This window comes from Rhinatrema bivittatum, chromosome 15, assembly GCF_901001135.1.
Source record: "Rhinatrema bivittatum chromosome 15, aRhiBiv1.1, whole genome shotgun sequence".
Lineage (NCBI taxonomy): Eukaryota > Metazoa > Chordata > Amphibia > Gymnophiona > Rhinatrematidae > Rhinatrema > Rhinatrema bivittatum.
Window position 1 is genome coordinate 47,886,039 of NC_042629.1, and position 17,810 is coordinate 47,903,848.

General features: G+C 40.9%; 1 protein-coding gene across 3 annotated transcripts in view; it reads left to right on the plus strand.

Annotated features, from left to right (window-relative positions):
- TBX15 (T-box transcription factor 15) overlaps nt 1-13,324 on the plus strand; it is an 88,091-nt gene extending 74,767 nt beyond the window's left edge. For all 3 annotated transcript variants that reach the window (XM_029578911.1, XM_029578912.1, XM_029578913.1), the window contains 2 exons: nt 6,469-6,566; nt 11,844-13,324. In XM_029578911.1, the coding sequence (XP_029434771.1) occupies nt 6,469-6,566; nt 11,844-12,625 (880 nt within the window). In that variant the 3' untranslated portion in view covers nt 12,626-13,324. The remainder of the gene's footprint in view (nt 1-6,468; nt 6,567-11,843) is intronic.
- Nucleotides 13,325-17,810: the final 4,486 nt, after the last annotated feature.

A 17,810-nucleotide genomic window follows, 5' to 3' on the forward strand; every position in this document is an offset into this window, starting at 1 on the left:
CTGTGTGTATCAGGTATGTGCATATTATAAAATACACGTAAGTGCACCACTTCCATCTCCATGCAATGCATTGAACATGCATGCTTTTCCTTCTAATTTAAAAAAAATATACACGTGCATATTTTACGCATGAAAATAAAGAAGGACTTTCTGGCATAAAACCCAGTTTATATGCCTAAGTCAGTATCTTCTACAACGTGCGCGGGTTTTCCAGTTCCTTCACCAGTTGGCCTAGTCCTCCTACTCCAGGTCACCAAGACCCTCCTGGTTCTTCACCCAAACCTCCCACCCAGCCAATGGTACACCAAAAACAAGTCAGATATCAGTTACGCAAGATAATTAGCCAAGCGTATATGCGTAAGTCTCTTTTTTTTAAAATAGCAATTTGCACGTGGAACTGTTGGCCTCGCTCTGGAGTGCTCCTAGACCGCCCCTTTATTCCCCATGCATATATGTGTGCGTGAAATGTGAAGTATGTACATACTTTGAAGCTTTATAAAATAACAAATACGCTACTTACACACGTAACAACATGAAAATCCACCCCTTTGAATCGTAAGTGAGGAATCATCCAAAGAATTGAGTTGGAAATAGGAGCAGATACATTTTAAGAAGCATGAATTGTGTTGTACAAATAGAATATTCTTAATATCAAAGGATATGGTATACTCCTTTTATTGTCAAAATGCATTGGAAGACAATTTTGGATACTTTATCTAATGTTTATTTTTTGGATTTTAAACCAGTATCAAAACAAGTTTCAAACTTATTCAGTGAGCAAGAAATGCTCACTGAATAAATTTGTCACATTTGTGAATACATTCGTAAGTATGAGATAGCGTTCTCTTCTTTGCAAAAACTTTCCCCGCTGGATTTAATGCAGAATCTTTCATGTGACCAGTACAAATCTGATGCATGTTTTCATGAAAGGCCAAATCCCATTGGGCTAATCTCTAAGAGGTCTGCTGGAGACTGAGAAGCGTGAGGAATTCTTGTGAACAGTAATTCAAAATCAGATGGTCGTTTACAATCTGCTTCTCTGAATCTTTGGAGCACAGTGAAGATAAAAGAGCCACATTTTTTTTTTAATTTTTGTAAGCAGGGAGAGTATGCCAGGTTTGACGTTTCTCATTATCCGTGCGACCGCTGGTGCCTATCAGCAAGGGCCCATTCGTTTCATGCCCGTGCTGGTGGTGAAGATCCCAAAGGACTGGAAGCACTTACCGCTGCTCATCCCATCAGCCCTTGCTCTCCCATGCAGAAATTGTCTGGTTTCCCCTCTCGCAGGCTCAGCGTCCTGGAAGACTGAGAAAAAAAACAGATTTCTTTCCAGAATGAATGATCAAGCTGTGACCCAATCCACCACATCAGCAAGGAGGAGCCATGTGGAATGAATTAAGGACTGAAATCTTTGGGACATCTTTTTTTCTTTTTTCATTCAATGGGATTGTTTGATTTATTGCCTATTATTAAAACTTTATAGCACTGGAAAAAATAACAAAGATGAAAAGATACAACCACTTTTGATACCTATTTAAAGGCAGATTTTATTTTTCAAAAAATGAGCAGGCAGTAAAAACTCTGATTAGAGTAAAAACTCATGATTAGAGTTGTGGTTGAAGGTAAATAGCTCCTTCCCACAATCAAAGTGAAGATGTTCTTTGTTCTTTTATTTCTCAATGAGATAAATAATTATGGTCATAAATATATAAATATAAATAAATATATATATATATATATATATAATATATATTATATATATATTATAATATATATATATATAAATAAAGATAAATAATTATGGTCATAAACAGCACTCGTAGCCCCCCTCAAAGGGCCAACGCCACACACTAACCAAGCAAGCATCTACAGCCCGAAATCTGCCACAGCTACCGCTCCTCAACCCAACACACACACAGCTGTGCTCGAAACTCTGGAACCCACGTCCACCTTAGAAATAGCGAACATCCTTAAGAAGATAAAACCGTCCTCTCACCCCTTAGACCATATACCATCAAACCTACTGAGTTCAATCCAAGACATCATTGCCAAGCCAGTTGCAGATATCATCAACTGCTCCCTCGCCCAAGGCCAAGTTCCTGACCAACTCAAGTTAGCACTTCTCAAACCTCTCCTCAAAAAACCCAACCTTCCCACTACAGATCCGGCTAACTATAGACCTATAGCTAACCTCCCTTTGCTAGCTAAAATTATGGAGAAAATTGTCAACAGACAACTTTCAGAATTCCTCGATGACAACAATATCCTCACCTCTAACCAATATGGATTCCGGAGGAAAAAGAGCACCGAATCTTTACTGGCCACACTAACGGACACCATTATCTTCAATCTCGAAAAAGGTCAACCTTGTCTACTCGCACTACTGGATCTCTCCTCAGCGTTCGACACCGTGAACCACTCTAGCCTACTACTTCGACTAACAGACATCGGCATCACAGGAGCAGCGTTCAACTGGTTTAAGTCTTTCCTAGAGAACAGAACATACAAAGTTAAGATAAACAGCAAGGAATCTCACCCCATCCAATCCAAGATGGGGGTACCACAAGGATCATCACTCTCCCCCACCCTCTTCAACATCTACCTTCTCCCTCTCTGCAACTTACTTACTAACCTCAAGCTTACCCATTTCTTATACGCGGATGATATACAAATTCTCATCCCCATCACGGAGACCATACACAAAACCATGGCCTACTGGAAAAATTGCCTCTCATCCATCAATGATCTCCTAACCAGCCTCAATCTGGTTTTAAACACCAACAAAACGGAAATCCTCATAATAGCACCAAATCAATCTGCCCCACCAACATCCGTCAACTCTCCAGACACCTCAGGATATGCCACCACACCTCAAGTCAGAGATCTGGGAGTAAACAGACTCAGCCTCAATAATTTCATAAACAACACCACAAAAGAATGCTTCTTTAAGCTCCAAGTGCTAAAGAAATTAAAGCCCCTTCTACTCTATAGGGATTTCCGCACAGTAGTCCAGGCCATCATTCTCCCTAAGTTGGATTACTGCAATTCACTCCTGCAGGGCCTTCCGGCCTGCACCACCAAACCACTGCAGATGGTACTAAATGCCACTGCAAGGATCCTTACCAACGCAAAAAAAAGGGACCATATCACCCCGATCCTCCAGCATCTCCATTGGCTTCCCATCAAATACAGGATCCAGTTCAAAACCTGCATGATGATTCACAAGGCCCTACATAACATCTCTCCACTCAACCTAACCTTCCAGCTTCAACTACACTCTTCTAACAAACCAACCAGAATGGCTTATCAGAACAGAATGATCACCCGACCTGCAAAATCCACCCTGAGGAGACGTGCTCTATCCACAGCGGGCCCATCCCTCTGGAACTCCCTACCACCGGACCTCCGCCTTGAGCCGTGCCACACCACTTTTAAAGTGAAACTCAAGACTTGGCTCTTCCGGCAAGCTTTCCCAGAGAGCTAAAAGCAAGAAAAATCAATCCACACTTATTGTCTTTCAGCAACAATGTAGTGTCTATTTAACAGTGTCTATGCTGCTTCGGTTACAGTGTCTATAATGTAGTGTCTATATTGCTTCAGTTTTATATTTCCCAGTTGTTCTCTAAGTTGATCCCAGTTGTTTTATAATAGATTGTACCTTATTATAGATTACCCGTTCATTTTTTCAACATGTTCCTTGTAAATCGCCTCCCCGGCGATAGTTAACTCTGTTAAATGTGAACCGGAGTGATATGTATTGTATACAGGAACTTCCGGTATATAAAAGCTAAAAATAAATAAATAAATATGAATTGCATATAAAGATAATCAGAATATATGTTTTTATTGCTGCATGCCCTTTTGCTGAGGGCTTGTAAGAGTGCTAGGGTCTTTCTACAATCTCTACAGGCTTTGAGCAACCAAGAGGCATTTAATGACCATAGTGCTAGGCAGAGCTCCAAAGCATCCCGTGTGAAGTCCAAGCCAGTAGGAAATAATTCAGATATAAAGGGGATTTTGTTGTATTCTTTGAGGTCATGCGAACCCGTGGCCCTCTGATGCACCTCATTTTAAAATGACATGAAAATATCAATGATATTTGTCATATTGTTTTGCATTGTTTCTCTTACAAAACACAAAAATTAACAAGTCTTTGTTTTTGTCATTTCAGCACATGCTGTTCGCAAAAGATAATGCTCACTAAAAACGAAACAGAAATTAATACAATGGAAAGGCAGAACACAATAATTGAAAAAAAAATGGAAAATAAAAATGAAATTCTTTTCCATGCCTACCCCTTCTAATTTTCAAGGCCCTTATTGATTCAAATATTTGTTGTGGGTGTACAAGGTATGGTTCACGGAGAAGTTTCCCTGAAATGGGTTTGAAATACTTCCCACTTCGGTTTCAAAGACATGCATACGTTTTTTGTGAAACCCTTTGAAATGTATTTCAAATGTATTTGAGGGAAAGGTGAACGAGATCTTTGTCATCTCTCACACAGATGGGAAAAGACCAAATTGGCCAAGCAGACTGAATTTCATCTTTTCTAGCATATCGCTTCCTTTCTATGCAAGAAGCCTGCATGCACACCAAAAGGTTCGAAGATGTGCTAGTGGTCAAGCATTTTCATGATATCTATCATGAAGAGTTAAAATTAAAACTACCACTCACTTCATCTACAGGCAGGCACTGTGTCCACACCTTTGGGTTTTTATTTTTGGACTTTGTTCTCTTGCCCATATGTTCCCACTGGTATTTTCTGCTAAGTGTACTCAGCAGTAGCCTGAGGATGGACTACCATTGTATGTGGAGGGACGACTTCTGTAGAACAGTCTAGCCGTTTAAACACAACTCAAGATCATCTAAATTTTGCATTTCCAGCATCTGCACATCCTGGGCGAATTTAGGAAGCAAATTCCAGTAATAAGAAAGTCCTAGTCGAGAAAAACGTGCAAAACAAATGACTACCAGTTGGTACAGTACTAGAAAACAATCTGGTGCCAGGTCCTTGCACTGAATACACCATTTTTATTGAACTTGTTCTGTTTTTGTTTTGGCTATCACCTTTTCTTTTTAGAGAAATTTGTGGGCAATAAGATGTGTATAAGATGGATAGGACAGCTGCCATTTGAAATATGTTGGGATGATTTTCTTGAGGGGAAAGTGAAAGCATTAAAACAAAATAATCTTGTTAACCAAGATGGATGCACTGTCCCTTGCCAAAAGGGAGGATTTCCTACCCTGATTTCAAAAGTTGCCATATAGTGACCTGGCTATGAAATAATCTGTTATGACTGCCATTTTGGGATGTTGCTACAGTGCATCTTCACTGCAAATTCCTGAAGAGTTAAGATTCAAATTCTGCCAGAAGCAAATATGTCATATGGTAAAGTGAGATTATTACTGTTAGCAGTATCATTTTCTTTACAAAAAAGAAACCAGCCACAAAGACAAGTGGGGTTGAAGATGAGCTTCATTGTTAGTGTTTTTAAGAATTTGTATAGAGTGGGTGCAGCTACAATACTACAAAATTCATTACATTTGGCAGAGTCATAACTGCTTTATGCTTGTGTGGAGCCAATGGCACACAGATGTGTACAATAAATTTAATGCAAAACACTCTGGGAGCAAAGCTGACCCAGCTATGCAGAGGACCTGGGTTTGAATCCTGGGTTAGGTCTTCCATGCCCTTGGACCAGCTGGGGATGCCACAGAGGCAGTGTTCATAGCCATTGGAGAGGGGAGAAAGGAATCTGTCATTACTCAACAGTGACACCTAGTGGCTGGACTTAGGACTCCTAACTGCAGGGTTCCAGAAGCCGTGATGGTGTGCGGCTCCTGGCTGAGGACTGTTGTTGCACCGACTGAGCTAAGGGAATTGAGAAAGGGATAGAAAATAGGGGCCACCCCTAGGCAGTTGTGAATGAATGCTCATAGTACTGTAGCCCAATTGAAGCCAATTCTGACTGATCTGGAAGCCTTAAAGGAGCAGGAGGAAAATACTGGGCCAAGCTACCTCCTAAATTCTCTGCGGGCAAATATATCATGACAAATGCAATGCATTGAACAGTCAGCTGGTGAACATAGAAAATATGGTTTTACAGCAGGTTTTAAAAACCAAAATCTGTGTGTTTCAGTGGTCCAGGGAAAAGACTATTTGGGATATAACATGCACGTCATTAAAAACCCCTGCATTGGGAGAAATTTAATTTAAACTGCAGGAGGAAGCTAAGCTTTTGTTACAAGATCTTGTATCTTGGGGGCAGATCAGTTCTGTTTCTGGATATTGAACACCACCTGCTTGATTAATTTACAGCTGACAAGGTGACCTTTCGATGAGCATTTGCAGCTTGTCAAAAGAGGTTAGGCTCTTCCCTTTATTGAATTAGGTGTACTTGTTGATTTATGCTTTTTTTTTTTTTTTTTTAAAGATATTTCTTATTTTTGTTTTATTTTCATTTCCAGGACTGGCCTGGAGGCCATTATGGAAACCTATGCTTTCTGGAGACCGCCTGTGCGCACCCTCACCTTTGAGGATTTCACTAGCATGCAGAAGCAGCAAGGTTAGTCACCGGAATGGGCACCGAAATGCTGGAACGGAATGGGGAGTCCTTTTGTTCCTATTGAAGCTGTTTGAACCACTGACTATGGATTTCATGACTGCCAAAAGAGAAAGGGAGGGAAAAAAGCATATGTAGGTGATCAAACAGCTCCATAGTAACAGAACTTGTGTTCAGTATTAAAATATTGAATACGCAAAACACTAAACAATGCAGGTCTTTTTTATTTATTTTTTATTTTATTTTTTAGGCAGGGGGTGCAGGAGGCTGTGCCCAGTTATTTCTTCCAGGTTTCCAGCTCAGTCGGAACCAGACTTTATTGAGCTACATTGCTGTAAACCCTAATTTGCAATTACCTGGGATTTTTTATTTTCTACATGCTTCTCCCACCCTAGCCACCTCAATGCAATTCCAGACCAAGCACCAAGATTCAAGAAGTCTGCTAAGATGAGGCACACTTTGTCAAGGTCTCTTCCTTTAAACATAATGTGGGAGAACAGCTGTAGTGAATCAGGCTCATAATCATATATTCAATCCATAAATTGTCCATCATATTCAGAAATAATCGATGACACTCCCTATTACTGTTTCTTTGAAGAAATATTTACCAGTGTTGCTGCTGAGTCTACCCGCTGTGAGCCTCGTATCACGATCTCTTATACTGGAACTTCCTTTTCACTGAAAAATGTTTGCGTCTTGCACATTATGAATACTTTGGAGATATTTGAATATCTGTATCATATTCTCCCCTACTCTTTTTCTCTCTTCTAGGGTATAAATATTAGGTCATTAAGTTTAATCTCAGACCCCACAGCATATTGATAGCCCTTCTCTGGACCGCCTCTGCTCTCTCTCTATTTTTGGAGAGCTGACCTCCTTAATTTTGGAAATTTGAAACTTCCATACCATACCACAGAGCTCTGCCAGTGGAAAAAAATACAGTCAAAAAAAATGTGTTGTTTGAAGATCTGGACTTTTAAAAGCATGATCTCGGGCATGAATTCTGCTTCTCCGTTATTAAATGCACATGCAGATAGGAGAGCCAGAGAGCCAAGAATTCAGTAAATACTTTAATTGGAATATATTTTCAAACTCTAGGATGAACCTGACCCAGATTTTTATTATTAGAAAATATGTGGCTTATTTCCTCAGCTTCAAGAAAGAAGTGTTTGAATAATTCAGCGTCACTTTGAAAAAAAGAGAGGTTCTGTTAGCTAAGGGTAGTGGTAATTTTATTTTAATTCATAGATTTGCTAAAAAAAAAAAAATCAAACCAGTGTACAATTAAATAGAACCATTAATACCATAATCTGAACACAAAAGACAATTGTCATAAGACGAGTTACAAGAAAAGGAAAACCATAAAAATTAAAAAGACCTTAAATATAATATAATATGTGGCAAAATAGACGAAAAGAAACAATCAAACCTAATAAAATGTGATCGATAAAAGTTAATTAAAAACCTGGGCAAACAACCAGGCTTTAAGAAGCGTCCTATACTTGAGATACTATTTCTCTGTTCTTAAATCAAAGGGGAGATGATTCCACATTAATGGAAAGTAGTCTGCCTGGTGCTATCTAATCTCATCTCACGAGGGGCTAGGATGCTTAAGTAATTCTAGTTGTGATGATTGAAGAGTTCTAGTGGGTCCATAAGGAACACTGGTGGCCCTCTGTATAATGCCCGGTAAGTGAGAGAGAGCACTTTAAACAGAATTCTGTACTGTACTAGCAACCAGCAACGGTCCTGCAATAACAGCGTTAGCAGGATTACATTTTGATGCCCCCAAAATAATCCCGGCCATGGTATTTTGTAACATCTGTGCCCTTCTCATGGAAATCTCTAAGATACCTAAATATAGGGCATTACAGTAATCTATACAAATGCAGGAGGCGCCCATGAATTCTGGGAGACGTGGGCCTGCCTGCTTGTCTTGAAAACTTTTAAGTTTCTTTTGGAAACGCCTTGGGAGGAGCGGGACATGGGGGTGGGTTTAGGGATCCTGCAGCTTGCTGTTTGTTTCTGTAAGTGGAACTTTTCACATGTGAAGGAAAACTGGGAACACTTCCAGTGTCTGTAATTCCGATGAACAGGTGAGACCTGGGAGAGGTTTATTAAAGCCCAAGCCTTTGGTTTTATTTTTATTTTTAATTTTTTTTTTACGCAGAACAGGGCAATTTACAGAACGTCCGCATGAGGATAGAGTATGCGGGTACTTTTTACCTGCAGACTGTGTGCCAAGTTCCAAAGAGAGATATCATGCAACCTGACCTGTTTTGTGGCACCCCAGGACTGGTGTTGCCTACCTCTGTTATGCATTAGTATTTTAAACCGCTTTAATGTTTTCTTTTCAAATTGAAGTGCATATCAAATAAATAAATACTCTCCATTTCCTGTCTTTCTTTTCTTTTATTTATTTATTTATTTAGACATTTTATGTACCGTTGTTCCATGTAAAAGATCACAACGATTTACAAAAGTAACATTCATAGCTATAAATCAACAAGCAATGATGGGCGACGGAGGTAGTTTTAGGCATTAACATCTATCAATTGAATTGTTCCGATACATTTGACGAAAGGTTTAAGACATGGTCGAGGGGTAGAGAAAGATAAAATAAGATAGAATAATATAATGGATTTCACATTTTAGTCATTGATTCTATCGATTCTTTCATTCTCTTTGTGCTTCGGTTAGTATCCTTTGACCTTCTTGTTGTTGTTCCTTTCTACATTCAGGTGTTTTAAGTTAGTTTATATGCTTTTTTGAATAGCCATGTTTATAGCTCACATTTAAATCTCTTTCTGTCTGGTATTAACCGTAGCACCTCAGGTAGGGAGTTCCATAGCTTTGGACCCGCTATAGGAAACACCCAATCTCTTACTTGCATCAGGTATGCGCTCTGTATTGTGGGAACAGTCAATAGTCCTTTATTTTGAGATCTTAGTGTTCACTGAGGTGTTTGCGTGGTTGTAACATCAAACCTATCATACCGGTGTTACTGGAATTCATCATTTTGAATATTAGCGTTAATACCTTATAATGTATTCGAGCTTGTAATGGCAGGCAGTGCAGAGAGATCAGCGAGGGTGTAATGTGATCACATTTTCCAGATCCTAACAAAAGTCTTGCTGAGGCATTTTGTAATAGTCTTCTAACCAATTGCCAATCCACACTAGGGCATTGCCTCCTATTCCATGAGTAAATAATTGCCTGAGGAACCTCTCATGAGGGACTTTGCCAAATGCCTTCTGAAAATCCAAATACACAATATCAACTGACTCACCTTTATCCGCATATTGTATTTGCCTTTTCAAAAAAATCTAATATATTGGTAAGGCAACACTTTCTTTTGCTAAATCATGATGAACAAGAGCTGGTCAAAAATGCTGTGCTCCAATTCCAAATTATTATAGTAGGAAGAAGTAGGAACTAAGTAGTTACTACTAGTCGAATGAGCTGCCAGCAGGGTAGATCACTTACAGATTCAGAAAAAGGTAGTGAGCACGCTAGAACATATCCAGCACCAGGTAGCTGAACAGTTCTCTGAGTGAGGCCCTTGGCTGGAGAGCCATGGGTATCAGATTCAAGATCGCCCAGCCCTGACACATGAAGAGATCATTGATCAATTTTTATCAGTTGTTTTGGGAGCTTTGACTGAGATAAGAGCACTTCTAGATATACATATTTATGCAGTTTCATAAGGGCGGTCACTTCTTATCAGCTTTATGAAATCTTAACCACAGAGAAGCACTGAAAAACTCCAGATCCAGTAATAATTATGTTACCATAGAAGTGCTCTTAGAAATACATTTTAAAACACAGCGCGCGCGCGTACTTTTGTTCGCGCACCAGGCGCGAACAAAAGTACGCCGGATTTTATAAGATACGCGCGTATCTTATAAAATCTGGGGTTGGCGCGCGCAAGGGGGTGCACATTTGTGCAACTTGCGCGCACCGAGCCCTGCGCTCGCTGCCCGTTCCCTCCGAGGCCGCTCTGATTTCGGAGCGGCCTCGGAGGGAACTTTCCTTACGCCTCCCCCCACCTTCCCCTCCCTTCCCCTCTAACCCACCCCCCCGGCCCTATCTAAACCCCCCTCCCACCTCTGTCGCACAAGTTACGCCTGCTCGAGGCCCCTGGGCCGAAATCATGTCCGCGGCACCGTCCCTGGATGACGCACTGACCACGTCACGCCCCCTGACACGCCCCCGATGATGCGCCGACCACGTCATGCCCCAGACACGCCCACCCCAAGAAAGCCCTGGGATTTACGCGCGTCCCGCGGCTTTGCGTGTGCCGGAAGCCTATGCAATATAGGCTCGGCGCGCGCAGGGGCGTTTTAAAAGGGTTACGCTCGTACCTTATGCGCGTAACCCTTTTAAAATCCGGCCCTTAGGTTCCAGCCATGCATATAGCTAATGCATGAAGACAAATGTGGTTTTTAGTACTAAAGAACTCAAGAAAATCAGTTTATTTTGAACTAAACCTAAAAAATATGCTCTTTATAGTAATCAAGAAAACAGATGATTCCCTTGATTAAAAACTGCCTAAGAATTAATTGCTAGACTAAGGAACAACTGCCGGCTTAACTTATTCAAGCAATAAATCAATGTGTTTCATGTGCATTTTAAGAAACAGTAAATGTGGACAGGACTTTGTTGCTGTATCCATAATATTTTACAGTAGAGCAGGAGGTCTGTTAGAGTCGACCTTTGGCTTGATGGTTATCAATAAGTGTTGCCAAATGGGAGATCTGGGTTTGATTTTGAGATTGGGTTCCTGTTTCTCCAGATCAAGGTTTGGGAATGCTGCAGGAGTCCTTTGCAGTGAAATCATACCTGAAAAAAAAACCTTTTCTTAATACAGAGCACCAGACTACCTATTAGATGTATTTAATTACTGACCAGAATTCACGTACAGTACCCAGGCTGATAAACAGGGCTTTCTATAAAGGCAAGACATTTTGCGTTAGGGGTAGTCTCCTTGGGCAGCTTTCAACATTATTGAATTACGATTAATGATCATCTGTCTTTCCATGTGTTTCATATTAATTTTCAGAAGAAAACCCTTTTTTTTTTTTTTTTTTCAAAAGATGTTGGTGCACACGACCCAAATTCCCATCTGGTATTGAAAACCTAAGTGCAAGGATTAAATAGTGGAACATGATTTTAAACACCTGGATTTTAACACACAGTGTAGTATGTGACGTTCAGTAATACTGGGCAAAGGGAGAACATTTGAAAGCTGCTTCAATGCTGTTTGTGGTTTTCTTGCAGGTGGCAGTACAGGAACTTCTCCAACAACCTCAAGCACTGGAACCCCATCCCCATCGGCTTCCTCTCATCTCCTCTCCCCATCCTGCTCTCCTCCAACATTTCACCTAGCCCCTAACACTTTCAATGTCGGCTGCCGGGAGAGCCAGCTCTGTAACCTTAACCTGTCCGATTATCCTCCATGTGCCAGGAGTAATGTGGCTACCTTACAGAGCTACCCAGGGCTAAGTGATAATGGATATAATAGGCTTCAGAGTGGCAATAATTCGAACGCCCAGCCCTCAGAAACCTTCATACCTCAGAGGACTCCATCCTTGATCTCAGGAATGCCTACTGCTTCCTCCTTGCCAAGCAACAGCAAGATGGAGACCTATGGTGGCCAGCTAGGGTCATTTCCACCCTCTCAATTTCAGTATGTCATGCAAGCCAGCAATTCCACCACCGGCTCTTCATCTCCACATATGTTTGGCAGTGGTCACATGCAGCAGGGCTCCTACAATGCCTTCTCTCTTCACAACCCATACAATTTGTATGGATACAATTTCCCAGCATCCCCCCGACTTGCAGGAAGCCCTGAAAAACTGACTGCATCACAGAGCACTTTAATTTGTTCTCCTCCCTCCAGTGGGGCTTTTGGAGAAAGGCAGTACCTTTCAGCAGGCATGGATGGGATGCACATGATTGGCACTCCTTCCACCAATCAGCAGGCTGCCAATGCATGTGACAGCAGACAGTATGGAACTGTACCAGGTGCCTCCTCACAGATGTCGGTGCACATGGTTTAAGTGTCTTATTTTCTCAGAACAGAAGACAGCAGGAAGCTTTTTTTTTGTCTTTAGGATCAAAATAAGGATTCCATGCTCTCCCGACATAATATCTCTTTGCCTTTTGATATGGAATGGAACTGATTATTTAGAATAAAACACTCATAAGTAACATAATAACAGCTAAAAAAAAAAATCAAGGAAATCTATAGAGTTGAGGCAAGAAAAAAAAACCTGATATTCAACATTAGGATTACTCACCTCCAGCAATGAATTAGTATCCTCAATGACTTTCAACTGGCATTCAAATGGCATTGTAAGTAAAACCCGTGCTCTAGTTAAATGGAAAAAGGTGCATTTTGCTATGAACTATCATGAACGTTATGACACCGTAGGAGGTTAGTGCTAGTGCTCAGCAAAGAAAGAAGTCACATTTAGACTTTTACTGGTTATTTAAAGCTGCACTTGCAGTGAGGTGCCCTTGAAGCATGAAGCTCAGAGTTACACAAAGAATAATTCAGCATGCTCTGGAAGCCTGCAAAATGTGCTGAGTCTCCCACAGGACTGATACATTGCTCTTGCACCGGGAATGATTTTCCCCAAAAGATGATTGATGATAATTTGTTGTGAAGAACAATTTCTACAAGATGATTGGGGTTGCTAAAAATGAGCAAACAGACTTTCTGCAGCACTTCCATAACAGAAATCTCCCCCCCCCCCCCCCCCAAAAAAAAAACCATTGGTTCAACTATTGGCTGAAATCTGTCAAGTAGCAGGATAAAGGATGAAGCATTGCATTACACCTGGATGGACACCAATGAAAGGGGGATTATATTTTAGTACAGACAGTACAGTGTATGGGTTGGTGCATCAGCCATTCACATAGAAGTACAAAGATCAAGTGCCTTCTCCATGCATTTCATCACTTGACCCTAGAAGTAGGGTAGAATTGGAATCAAGGGATGTGTTCTTTGGGGAGCTCCTGCGGCATCCCAGAAGTCAAGCTTTTTTTTTAACTTTTTTCCATGGGCAGTGTTGACCTAAATTTGGAACTGTATAGCTATCCGGTCAACCATTGTGTGACATCTCCCGCTTTTCCCTTGGGTCTGCAGAGGCAGAATGAAAATCAGTCAACTAATAGAATACCTGTGGAAGCCAAGTGCAAAGAAATTGGGAAAGACAAAAAAATGAACCGTTCTCCTAAGTTTTAAAAGTCCAGTCTCGGTCCTGGATGGCGGTACTTCATGGAAGAGTCTGCACAGGAAACCTTAGGCAGATCAATGGTGTTTAGCAGAGGACAAGTTCTGTCTGTCAGCTATGTAACTGCGACCAGTTGTGATATCAGATAGATCACTGCCTTGGACTTATTGTCCCATGTTCTCCTCCATCCTCAAAATAAGCAAAAGAATATAAGTGATGTGTAAATGCAAATACCAAATAACAGAATGCAGACATTAAGATTTTGTTTTGATGTGTTGTTGATAAATGTATTTATGTGCCTAGTGATAATTCAGTATAATGAATATAAAAAAAGGGCAATAAAAGGGTATGTAAGATATATGAATACAAAGATGTATAAAAATTTGCCCTGTGCACGAAACTCTGTTTATAAGTGCCAAGCACAGAATGATGCTCAATAAATCTTTGCCATTGTTTAAGTTGTGCTATTGTGATGTGTGCAAAATGTACTTTTGGTCACATAGGAAAGGAATTTTCAGGGGGAGAAAGAGCTGCCTTTCGGGAATGTGTGCATGCAGTCTGCATGCTGCTAATGCATCCAACTTTATGCCAGCCTTTAATGCTGGGTGAGTGTATGTGGGTGCTTTTAGCCATCTAAGTTGATATTCAAGACCAGTGCATGTGGACACCTTGTAAAATAGCAAATATAGTAAAAAAAAGAAAGAAAACAAATGATAGTAGAAAACCACCAAATTGGCCCATCCAGTCTGCTCAGTTGCAAGTCATCCACTTTGGATAGATGAGCAGATAAATTCTCATGCTCAACCCAACACTAGTTCTCCATTCTCTCACCCACCCCCCCCCAACACCATGTATGTTACCTGAACTTTCAACCCGTTTGCTATCAATGACCCTCCATTTCAGTTGTAAGCATGCCCAGAATCTGTTAAACTTTGGCCTGTACTATCTCCACTGGTAGGACCATTTCAGGTCTTCACATCTTCCTCTGATTCCTACAAGACCAGCACCTAAATCCAACACCCAGGTCCCCTTCAATGTCTTATTACCACATTTTCTAATAATCCACACAGCTCCCAAAGCTAGGAGAGCCATTGTCCAAAACATCCAGCCTCCCCATGCTCATTGAAGTTTTGGTTTTAATCACAGTCACACCATGCAGGTCTCTCCAGTGCCTTCTTGGAAGCTCGATGCAGTCTTGATGCTGCAGTTTGGATCATGACTACTGTTCCCCGCAGGTTACCCCACTGTCTTCTTGGAAGCATAGGCTCTTAGGTTCATAACTGTTGCTCCAAGCCGGTTACCTAAATTCCTTCTTGGAAGCCTGTTGTCATAGCATAGGTGCAGGGTACCTCTACACTATTCCCATGGTCTTGTGTTTGAAAACAGGTTGGGTTTACATGGACTGGGAAGTACGTGTCTACGTTGCTAGTTAAGGATCATATTGAACATTTCCCCAGTAGTACCTCCAGATAGCAAAAAAAAATTCTGCAGCCAGGTGTCAAAGGGCAAGAAGAACTTCATGATAGTATGAAGCAAAACAACCACTAAAAGTCAGATATAATTATCCTAAGAAACTCCATGTATGGCCCACTTCTCAAATAAAAGAAGGGAAAATGAGAGAACTCTCTTAGTGTTGTAAAGCTGGTTTAAGTTATGAAAAGGAACCAAAGAAGTTAAACCTAATGTTGACTATGAGTGTGCATTTTGGGCAGAATTTTCAAAGCTATTTAGGTGTGTAAATCTGTGTTTTATATGCATAAATGGCTGTTGCAAAATAGCCCGAGGCTCAGTACATATTTACATTCAGGGGAGCAGAGTTGGACCTTACCCTCATACATTTTGATTTTAAAAAGTACACCTGTAAGTTAACCCACAAAGGTTATGCCCTCCGAAAAGGAGGTGTAACTTGTGCCAGTTAATTTGGGTGCACAATGGACCAGTTGCCCGAGCATTTTCAAAGCAAATTTCTGTACATGAGTTCACTTTGAAAACATTGGCGAAAGTTTGCATGCACTAGTTACATACAGATGTTACATACCTGCACAGATACTAATTTTACTCTTTTTATGACATCAGAACAGATACCGTGCCCCTTACAATTGCCTTTAATTTTTTTAAATTTAAATTATATTTTTTCTTCCAGTCTTCTTCTGTTCCTTATTTATCAGCATTCTGCCATGCTTACCCAATTCCTTCATTAAAATAAATGCTGGGTCTGACCTCCTAGTTACAGGATAGCTACTCTGCTTTAACACCACCAGATCAAGCTGGCCCAGAGCCCAAGGCAATGATATTACATGGATCCTAAAAGTTCAAGCTGTAAGAGTTAAGTTTTTGTTTGTTTTTTTTAAGGAATAGGCTGTGGCAACAGTGCAGTTTTCAGAACATTAAGGCCACATCAAGATGTCAAAGGACACACAACAAATGCAGCGGCAATGCATTGGGTAAATGTAGTCCATACACCTATTGTTTCAATACAGATTTGGAAATAATACTTGGAATTTGTGCGCATGTAACATAAAATAGATCAGGCACTTGTTTTGTTCAATATGGTTTATGCACTCCATCTGTGATGGCTCTAGTGAGCTTGAACGGCTTGGGAATGGGAGGCACTTCCCACAGCTTTCAGCGAAAGCTTTCTGGAGTGACTTCACTTAGTTTTAGTGGTGCAGGGAATGGAAGGGTGACAGCTGCCAGCATTAAATTTGTCAGAGGCTGTAAAAGAGGATTTAAAAAAAAAAAAAAAAAAAGTGAATGTGTGGTTAGAACATCACGCGTATTGCTAGAAGGCCATTAGTTCATCCAGCTAGCAAGGGTCTCTTGCCACGTCACTCATAAGAAATAGAATTGCAAAATGGAATATTTACCCCGAGCAGAAAAGTCCACTGGTAGCAGCCTAATAAACCCATAAAAGGATTTGGAAGAAAACAGGTGAAGAAGGTAGCAGCCTTGGAAGAGTGGCTATCAAATCTAATAGTAGACTGGTGCTCACATCCTGAGCCACCATAGTAAATAATGTGCTGAAGGCGCTGTTGATATCGGCAGTGGACCATCTTCACCGAAGCAGCAAGGCAAGCAGGTGGACTGATCAGAACATGGGGTTTATCCTGAGATCGTCAGAGAGATGTCTAAACAATAAAAAAAAACCCCCCAAAAAACTATGTTTTATTCTATAAGATGAGTCCCTGGTTCCTACATCTCTCATTTTAAATCTGCTTCTAGGAGGTCTAGTAACTTTTCTTTCTGAAACTTAAATTCTTTTACCAGACTTATACATATTACCTTGTAAGCAAACCCGATGGATGGAATCAATGTTACTACCATGAATCTGGTAATATCTGTGCTTAAGTAGAAATCCATGATGTACAGGATACTGACAGTCAATATTCTGTCCATCAGCAATTAATAATATAAGAACATGCCATACTGAGTCAGACCAAGGGTCCATCAAGCCCAGCATCCTGTTTCCAACAGTGGCCAATCCAGGCCACAAGAACCTGGCAAGTACCCAAACACTAAGAAGATCCCATGCCACTGATGCCAGTAATAGAAGTGGCTATTTCCTAAAAGGTGGATTTTAAAAGCCTGACTTGCACATCAATCGGGAGGTGTGAAAAAATTGGGCTCACATGCGCTGATTGGATTTTAAAAGCCGCTCAGATAAGCGCATAAATGCCACAGCGCGCACATCTTGGAAGTTTTCAAAAAGGGGCGGGGTGTATGCATGGGGTGGGTGGAGCATGGGCGGTACATGGGCGTTTCGAATCTTTCAGCAGAAATTTGCACGTAAATACAACACGCTCTGAGGTCCCCTGCTGCGTCGCTTCACTTTTGCTATGGATGGTGTGTAAATTAAAAAAAAAATAATTTAGGAGCCATTTTGGAGGGGTGTAAAGAGTATGGGGTAACTGGGAGGGGGTACAGGATATCAGAGCAGGTTTGGAGGACCTAGCTGTTAACTGGGCAAACTGGGGAGGACCTGGTAAAACAGGCAATGGCGTCAAAG